General features: G+C 46.2%; 1 protein-coding gene and 1 long non-coding RNA gene across 4 annotated transcripts in view; both read right to left on the reverse strand.

The window, feature by feature from the left end:
• Nucleotides 1-8,904, reverse strand: part of LOC103631348 (probable DNA helicase MCM9) — a 41,976-nt gene extending 33,072 nt beyond the window's left edge. For all 3 annotated transcript variants that reach the window (XR_002262800.2, XR_004850281.1, XM_020539449.3), the window contains exons 1-8: nt 8,651-8,904; nt 8,477-8,579; nt 8,280-8,379; nt 8,016-8,154; nt 5,248-5,314; nt 4,870-5,044; nt 4,450-4,549; nt 2,275-2,366 (exon numbers count right to left, since the gene is read on the reverse strand). Coding sequence is in view for 1 of the 3 variants with exons in the window: in XM_020539449.3 (XP_020395038.1) it covers nt 2,275-2,366; nt 4,450-4,549; nt 4,870-5,044; nt 5,248-5,314; nt 8,016-8,154; nt 8,280-8,379; nt 8,477-8,579; nt 8,651-8,793 (919 nt within the window). In the remaining 2 variants the exon portion in view is untranslated. The remainder of the gene's footprint in view (nt 1-2,274; nt 2,367-4,449; nt 4,550-4,869; nt 5,045-5,247; nt 5,315-8,015; nt 8,155-8,279; nt 8,380-8,476; nt 8,580-8,650) is intronic.
• Nucleotides 6,322-8,009, reverse strand: LOC109940194 (uncharacterized). The gene is made up of 2 exons (XR_002262801.1): nt 7,069-8,009; nt 6,322-6,943 (listed from the first exon to the last, which is right to left on the reverse strand). It is a non-coding gene; the product is annotated as an uncharacterized lncRNA (long non-coding RNA).
• Nucleotides 8,905-9,679: the final 775 nt, after the last annotated feature.

The raw sequence follows: 9,679 nt of genomic DNA on the forward strand, positions 1-9,679 counted from the left end.
AGAGACAATGTAGTGCAGATTGTTACAGATAATGGGGCTAACTTCAAGGCTGCAGGAAGATTTTTAGAAAGAAAGATCCCTCACTTGTTTTGGACTCCATGTGCTGCTCACTGTTTGGACCTCATGCTTGAGGACATTGGGAAAATTGGAGAGTTCAAGAAATGCATTTCCCATGCTCGCCGAGTGACAATCTTCATATATAGGCATGGCAAGCTTCTTGATGCCACGAGGGAGAAGATAGGGGTGATTTAGTGAGACCTGCAGTTACAAGATTTGCTACAGCTTTCCTTACTCTCCAGTCCATATATATGCATAAGCAAGCTTTGAGATGCCTCTTTGTTAGTGATGATTGGACTAGGTCCAAGCTATCAAGCATAGAAGCAGGAAAGGTCACAGAGATACTTCTTTCTACAAACTTTTGGAACTCAGTCCAAGATTGTATTCGTGCATCACAACCACTCCTCATTGTGTTGCGAATTGTTGATGGTGATGAAAAGCCAACCATGCCAGAGGTGGCCGCTGCCATGGATATGGCAAAAGCAAAGATCACTTCGGGTTTTGAAGGTAGAGAGGCAATGAAGAGGAAGTTGCTTGCCATTATTAATCGAAGGTGGCAAGATCAAATGTAGGTGAAGTTGTATGGGGGTGCATTGTTTTTAAATCCAAATAAGTTCTTTGAACTTCAAAAAAAATGATCCAACAAAAAGGGAGGTTGGTAAGCTGAGGGCAGCATTCAATGAGGTGCTATGGAAGATGGTTGAAGATTATGACCTTCAAGCTATAATCAGTAAACAAGCTGATGAGTATATGAATATGGCTGGCCCTGCCTTCTCATCGCCATTAGCAATTAGAGAACAGCAAAAAAAGAGCCCCAGTAAGTTCCATTACCTCCTTAATCATTTAAGTTTTGTATGGCTGGCAACACTAATTCAACTTCTCTTTTTTAGTTTGTTGGTGGGATGCATATGGTGGTCTTGCATTTTAGATTCAATCCTTTGCAAAGCGCATTGTTAGCCTTTATTGTTTCACTTACGGATGTGAGCGTAATTGGAGCACTTTTGAATTTATAAAAAATTGTCATTTCAATTTATATCTTGTTTTAATTGATTCTAGGACAGCACCACTGATTCATTATTTAACACATAGATTCATACCAAAAAAAAGGAACAGATTGGAGCACCAAAGGTTAAACAATTTGGTTTATATCCAATACAATAGAAAGATGGCAGCTAGGTTACAAAGACTGCGTGAGGAGGGAAATATTGGTAACCCTTTAATTTTAGAGGATTTCCAATGGGACAATGAGTGGGTGGACAATCAAAATGAAACAGTTAGAGAAGGGGATGATCTTGCATGGGTTCATGTGGATGATGCAACCGATGCTTCTAGTTCACTTCAAGGTCGCAACTTCCCAAGAAGAGCCCGATATGAGTCTGTTTATTCAAGGCGTTGTCAAGCTGCTGCTACACGGGAGGAGAGAGTTATGGAAGAGGAAGAGCAAGACAACGAGGACAATGAACAAGATGATGAAGAGTATATGCCTAACGATGATGAAGAAGTGGATGACTTTGGTGAATCCCCACATAGCAGTCCAACTCAAGTTGGTGCTGGTGGTGAAGAAAATGCAATGGATGATCTTGATTTGGGAGATATTTAGGGTATCTAGTATCTATCTAGCTGCAGCAGCAGCTTAGCTATCTAATGGAGCTTATTTGCTTTCAAGTCTGAACTATATTTTATTGCTATTTGATTTCCAATTTGAACTATATGTCTATATATGGCTGTTATGACTTATGAGTTTATGACTTATCACTTATGTGGCTGATTTGGTTGCTATTTGATTTCCAATTTGAACTATATGTCTATTTTGTTGCTATTTGATTTCCAATTTGAACTATATTTCCAATTTGAACTATAAATGTTATATTGTCTATATGAAACCATTATATAGGCAAAACAACCACTATATTGGCAAGTCGACCACTAGTCCACTGACTTATCGACTAGTCACCAAGTCGGTACCTTGTCGACTCGACTCAACTTATTGACTTGAAAACCTTGCTCTAACCCGATATGATCTTATTTCATGATGGATCAGTCCCATTTAAAGTTTTTGACCTCTGACCAGGTAGGATCTTTTCAGCCATGGATAGAAGTGAGCTATCACCTAATTCACACAACTAATTGGCAAATGAAATGCATTATATATGCTAAAAGGGTAGAAAGCTAGGTTTAGGTCAGTCTACGAAACACAAAGGCACAGAATTTAAGCACCTTGTAGGGGAGTATGTTTTTCCCAGAAACACTTAAACTCGTCTTCAGTTTCCACGGGAATGTCTATATCAGCCTTCAGCTCATTTGTTCTCCTGAATGCAGTCATCCGTAAACATAAGAACAACAAATGAAAGGAACTGGCATTGTTCAGACTTGAATCAGAAACAAGAAAGCATCATTTGGGCAAATAAAAATAGCTGCAAACTACTAGCCTAAATATATGACTACTGATGACATCTGATCTGAGTACTTTGGTACATGGTGATAAGGAAACTACAATGCAGTGAGCAAAGCAAAACTAGCCAATGAGTCAGATCATAGGCTGTAGACAAAGACCCTTATTTTGTTGGTTGCATACAAGCCAGGCATAAGAAAGCATGAACAATTTTCAACTAGAATTAACATGGTAAATCTTATTGCTGGTATCACAGGTAGGGGTGACAATGGGCTCTAAATTTTACACTATAAGATTTAAGAATCGGATCGGATTAAGATCGGGTCTGTCGGCGTTTCGACCCCGGGGGGGGGGGGGGTCCCTGGACCGACGAGTGAATTGTCGCCGCGTGTCCCAGCCCAGATGGGTCGGCGCGAGACGGAGCACGAAGGGGGGTAGAAGAGAGAGGGGAAAGCCCGCGGCCTCCGTGTTTGTCCTGCGCCCAGGTCAGGTGCGCTTGCAGTAGGGGGTTACAAGCGTCCGCGTGGGGGGGAGAGCGAGGGACTCTACGCGTCGCCCCGTCCTCCCGCGCGGCCAACCTTCTCGTAAGAGAGCCTTGGACCTTCCTTTTATAGGCGTAAGGAGAGGGTCCAGGTGTACAATGGGGGGTGTAGCAGTGCGCTATCGTGTCTAGCAGAGAGGAGCTAGTGCCCTAAGTACATGCCGTCGTGGCAGCCAGAGAGGTTTTGGCACCCTGTTCACGTGATGTCGTAGCCGTCGGAGGAGCGTTGGAGCCTTGCGGAAGGACAGCTGTCGGGGCTGTCGAGTCCTTGCTGACGTCTCCTTGCTTCCGTAAGGGTTTGAGAATCGCCGTCGTCATGGAGCACGCGGGGCGCCATCATTATCTGTTTTCCGGGGCGAGCCAGATGGGACGCCGGTCCTGTTACCCGTAGCCTGAGCTAGCTAGGGATAGGGTAATGATGGCCCCCCTGTGACGTGGTCGGTCCGAGCCCTGGGTCGGGCGAGGCGGAGGCTCCTCCGAGGTCGGGGTCGAGTTGGTCTTCCGAGGCCGAGCCCGAGTCCGAGCCCTGGGGTCGGGCGAGGCGGAGTTCGTCGTCTTCCGGGGCCGAGCCCGAGTCCGAGCCCTGGGGTCGGGCGAGGCGGAGTTCATCGTCTTCCGGGGTCGAGCCCGAGTCCGAGCCCTGGGGTCGGGCGAGGCGGAGTTTCCTATGGCGCCCGAGGCCAGACTTGGCTGCTGTCAGCCTCACTCTGTCGAGTGGCACAGCAGTCGGAGCGACGCAGGCGGCGCTGTCTTCTTGTCAGGCCGGTCAGTGGAGCGGCGAAGTGACTGCGGTCACTTTCGGCTCTGTCGACTGAAGGGCGTATGGCAGGATAAGATGTCAGGCCATCCTTGCATTAAATGCTCCTGCGATTCGGTTGGTTGGTGTGGCGATCTGGCCAAGGTTGCTTCTTGGCGAAGACTGGGCCTCGGGCGAGCCGAAGGTGTGTACGCCGCTTGAGGGGGTCCTCAGGCGAGACGTGAATCTTCCGGGGTCGGCTGCCCTTGCCCGAGGCTGGGCTCGGGCGAGGCGAGGTCGTGTCCCTTGAGTGGACCGAGCCTTGGCTTAATCGCACCCATCAGGCCTTTGCAGCTTTGTGCTGATGGGGGTTACCAGCTGAGATTAGGAGTCTTGGGGGTACCCCTAATTATGGTCCCCGACAGGGCCCTATTTCTATTCATTTTTGAAACAAAATTTATTTAGGGCCCTACTATTTTGTGAAGAAGCATTTGGATCGTGACCCATTACCACCCCTAATCACAGGATCGATCTCGATGCATGAACATGACCCTCCAGATTCTTGTCAACCATACTATGCTATGAAATACTTCAGAGAATAAAAAAATTGCAATTGACTAATCATGTAGCTGAAAATATGACTAAACTTCTAATGCTCAAGAGATTCGAAGTTAATAGAATCAAAACTTGCTTTGACGACCAAATTATAGATAATCAAATTACCTCACATAATTAGCAAGCAGCATAGGATCAAGGTTGGACCGCACATCCTTAATATCAGGAGACCATTTGGCAGATAATATACCCGTAATAATGACATCATCTGAAGAAACACCCAAAACAGTTAAGTATAATAATGGATGACCATTGTACGCATCTCATGTAATGCATACAACATATTCCTGTTTTAACTTTTTCATCTTGAAAAAACAAGAAACCAGCATTGAAATGTTATAAAATGAACTGTTCGAGCTGTTCCAAACAGTATCAAAGCTCCTGAATTTTTCGAGCTCTGAACACAACTGGGAAATTTGAAAAATGGAAAGAAAAAATGCAGGATAAGGGCTGAGGACATGAAGGGCAAAATAATATCAACAGTCGATCCACATGATCCTTTGGATAATGCACAAAGAGGCTGCTTACCTCCAGCTTTAATGTTATCAACAAGGTCATCCATCAAAATTACAGGTATGGAACGGGGTATAGACCCAACACCAAGAAGTTGTACATTCTCTTGAATTTTGATTTCTTGGTAATCATGGCAAATGGTGCTACCTTCTACAAACTGGAAAGAAACACTTGTACAGCTTCTCGAATCCTAGATGGCCAGCAAAATCATCAATAGCAGCTTCCACAGCAGTTCAAGCAAAAGTACAACCAATTATAAAAATGTAACAGGCAAGAAAAATAGTACTCCTATCACGGAGAACAATGCAAATGTTCACCACATGTCAAAAAAATATATTTAAAACAAAAAAACAACAGTAAAAGAATCTACTAAGGAAATCAATAATCAACTACCTTGGATGGGCACGATGGAGGAAGATTTATACGATTCCCAGCCTCCAGCTCAGGATAGACCTTGAAGCTGTTCAAGGTGAAGAAAATCTAGGTAATGTCTATTGTATGAAGGTATGATCAACAATTCCTCTTAGAAGAAATGATGAGGTCACAAGATTATCATCTGGAAGTTTACATAAGCTTTCAAGGCAATCTAACAAACAGTTTTCAACTCTGAATACCGCAGCAATTTCTTGAAAAAATATGATACAGTGAAGGGTAAGAGTGACAGAGACTCCTGCTAATGATTTTTTTTTGCTTAGACTTAAGTAACCCAAAGAGGCTTCCCGTTTGGATGGGTGAAACATTTCTGATTCTGAGTGGAATCACTTGAATCTCTACCAGATGCTGAAAATCTAGTAATGTTTCACCTAGAATCACCTTGAAAGCCAAGGGTCCTCTAGCTAAGTTGGTTAGGTGGCTTGAGTAGCACTTCTTAGGTGGACTTCCCGTGGGAGCAAATTTCAACCACCGTTTATCCCACGCCAAAGCACACGTCTAGGACCCCATCCGGTCATGGTCGTTCTCATATGGGCCCGGTGCCACTGTGTATGGGTAAGAAATGGTTCAGGGATTTTCTCGACCTACGCAAGGTCTTCTTAATGCAATGTCCTAGGGCTGTCTTACCCCGTAGGTCGGTTTTTTTATGAATCAGCTTGAAACATTTATTAACAATAGGAAGGAGAATCACCCAAAAGGTTGTTTCCAACTGATTCTAGTTCGTTTCAGCGAGTATCTGGATCAGTATCAAGAAATTGAGTGCCATTCTGTTTCAACAGAGAATCATTTTTAGGGAGAATCTGGACCCTTACCAAACGGATCCATAGTGTTACAAAAATGTAATGGAAACTATATAATCTTGCCAGCCCAGCTAGAAGTATGAAACTCAACTTTAGTTTTAGGATATTTCTCTCACTTTTTAAAATGGAGCTTCTACTTAACCAGCTTAATTGGGTAGACAGGCATCTGAAATAGCAGAACTGCCCTGATACAAAATTCATTGTGATGCTTCACCACCAGCAACCAGCCCATATTAGTGAAGGGGGACATCCCCCACCTGATATATTGCAATGGCATGGCTAAAACGCCCTGAGGGAGTACATAGACAGAGGATTACACGGGTAATGGCAAGCGTGAAGGATTCACACGAGGCCAGAGTGAGACTCTTGTTACAAGTTTTTAGCTTGTACGCCCAAAGACAGGCATCAGCCAGGCAAGCATGTAGAGTGCAGACAACTGAAGTCAGCTCCTTTCTAAAGACGAACTGGTTTCGCCGCTTCCAAAGATGCCAGCAGCACAAAGCGATGTAGGTGGGGAAAGCTTCACTGGGGATGGCCCTTGGACGGGGAAGCAGATGGATACCGGAGCTGAGGGAGGAAGCGTCTATTTTGGCATCCACAGCAGACCACAAGGCGCGGGCAAAGTCGCAATGGAACAGGATGTGTGATGCATTTTCAGTCCCAAAGGAGCAAACTTCACAGATATCGTCAGGGACAATCTTCTTCTTGCAGAGGTTGCTCCGGCTCTAGAGGCGATCGTGGGATGCCAGCCAGGTGAAGAATTTGACTCTGGGTGAGGCGTAGCTGCTCCAAATGAAGTTTGATACCTGCGAGGGAGATTGGTCCTGCAGTGAAAGCCAGGAGTAGACAACCTTGGACTGAAGGCGTCGATCAGGGCCAACAGCAAAGCAGTGACGATCATCAGGCCTGTTGGAGAGGGAGACTCCAAAGAGGAGGCTTTGGAGAGAGCTCAACTCATCCAGAGCCACAGGGGAGAGGTTACCTAGGAGGGAGGAGGTCAGGCCCTGCTCAAGCTGGTCATGCACGCTTACATCTTTAACCCTGACATGGCTGAAGAGGTTCTGAAACAAGGTGGCGAAGTCGTCGTCAGAGTGCCAGAGGAGGTGTTGTGCCCATCACCAACATCACAGGTAGATATGGCTCGGTAAGGGCTACTTTGCCTCAAATCCCATTCGGGATTGGAGAGGTTGAGATGGAAATGAACTAATTTCCTCTTCAATCCACTTCAATCCCGAAGGGATTTAAGTTTCCAAACTGGGAACTCCATTTTTCTAAGTGATTCCTATTTTCCCAAAGGAAAATGAACTAATTTCTCTTGGGAAAATGGAAATCCCTTGGGAAAACGGGGTTCCCAAACTTAACCTAAGGGCTTGTTCGGTTCTACCCCAATACATATAAATTGAGGGGGTTTCAATCCCTAGTAAGTCAAAATCTCTCTCAATCCTTACCAATCCCCTCCAATCCTTATGGATTGAAAATAACCGAACAAGCCCTAAAGGGGAAAAACTTCCCTAGGCATTTCCAGTGTAGACTTTTCAAAGGTGCGGTGAGAGTTGTTAGGGATGTTTGTTGCCGAGCCCAGCAAGCCCAAGAGGAAGTTGTAGAAGTGTACAGGCGGTGAAGCAGTTTTAGGAGCAGGCAAGTGTTTTGCTTATGGATGTTCTTCACCCCCAGGCCTCCAGACTGGCGTGGGGAGCACACGGCGTCCCAGGGAACCAAGCATTTTGCTCCTGAAGCATCATTGGAGCCATTCCACAGGAAGCCACGGCGTTTCTTGTCTATGGTGTGCACTGCCCCCGCAGGGAGCTGCAAAGCACTCATGATGTAGTTGAGCTGTCCATCCAGAACTGAGTTGAGGACGAGGCGGCCCATACTGGGCCTGTCGTTCAGTGTACATATTGAAAAAGAACTGAAATATGCATCACAAACCTATGTTTGCACTTCCTGCACATGTAACACCTCTCGAACTCAATCATCTTCACACCACCTGATCTAATCACAGTTCCCTTTAGAGCAATCAATTTCTTCATGTGTTTCACCCTCACCTTACCAATACTTGGGGACACCTCTGCAAAAGTGCAAAACTCCTCCATCACCACCAAACTACGAATATGATGAAGTGTCCCGCCAAATAGCGTGAACAAATCACCGCACAGCCATTCGAACGAGCACAAGAGTTGGACAAGTACGCACCAGGGGGTTCTAGCGGCGATCCAGAGACATCGATACGCACATGAACGGACTTCTTCGTCTCCGTGGTTTTCAAATCCCCTAAGTTCTTCAACACCTTGTCCTGCGAGGCAATATTTTAAGGTTTCAGAAAAGAGTGTGGAATGGGGATGGAGATGCAGCCATGCAGGAGGTGGTCGTACGCTCAGATGTTCGCTGACCTGGGCCATTTGTGCGGCGTCTTTGAGGTAGGGCAGGTACTTATCGGGATTTAAATAGAGGTAGCCGGCGAACTTGGGGTCGAAGTCCGTAAGCTCGGCGAATCTGCGAGAGGAGATGGTGTTAGGGTTTGCTGAAGGGAACGGGAACAGGAGGAGGTGATCGGGAGCACGAACGAAATAACGAGCGGGAAATGGAGCTTGGAGGGATCGTCGTCGAGGAGGATGCGGTGAATATCTTCGGCGTAAAAGTTGAGGAGGAAGCCCGCAAGCTTCTGCGCCGCGGCGGCGGCCTTCTCGTCGTCCTCCGAGGACAACATTTGGGCGGCGGTGGGGATTTGGGCGGGAAACGGCGGACGGAGGACGGGAGTAGGCGGTGATGGTCGGTCGACGAGTCAGATAGATTCGAACTGGTTAACAGTATAGTGGCCAATGAATTATTTCAGCATTTGGACCCAAACCTCGATACCATCTTCTATGGTGCCGAGCTAATACATTTCGGCACCATAAACTATAGCGTCGAGCTCTGACGTAATATCGACGTTGAGCTTAATGTGACAGTCCACGTGGCACTTTATTTCAGCGCCACAGATCTTGACGTCGAGCTAGGATATAGCCGCGCGACGCATCTCCTCTATTCTCTCCTCTCTTCTCTTCCACTGCGCACCTTTCCATGCGCCGCCGCCGCCGCCCGTGGCCTAAGGTATTTTTTCAGTTTTTTAGTTACATAGTTTAGTATAAGATTAGTAAGTATAAAAGCTTTAGTTTATATAGTTAGTGAGTATATAATTAGTATAAGATTACCATTAAGTTTTTTTAGTTACATAGTTTAGCACATTGTTGGTTAGTGTGTATGGTTAGCATATTGTTTAACATATTGTTTAGCATATATTTAGCATGTGTTTGCTATATTGTTTAGCATATGTCGTTTTGTGTTGGTTAATGTGTGTGGCAGTCATTGTGGGGGACAGATATGTCCCGGGTTCATTCGGGGGCGAAAAATCTGCTCGGGACCGCATGCCAGTCGCCCCGCAGTAACGCCTCGTGGTGGGTCGAGCAAAGGGAACGGCGGAAACGGACCGACCCAGGAATGTGATGGGTCCACGCCCGGATTACTCGTGGCTTGGGCATGATCACGTTGAAGCTGTTCGTTTTTCCCGTGTCCGACATCCTCAAACGTCGGAGATAGCTCGGAGCGGAGGCACC

The sequence above is a fragment of the Zea mays genome, chromosome 6, assembly GCF_902167145.1.
Source record: "Zea mays cultivar B73 chromosome 6, Zm-B73-REFERENCE-NAM-5.0, whole genome shotgun sequence".
Lineage (NCBI taxonomy): Eukaryota > Viridiplantae > Streptophyta > Magnoliopsida > Poales > Poaceae > Zea > Zea mays.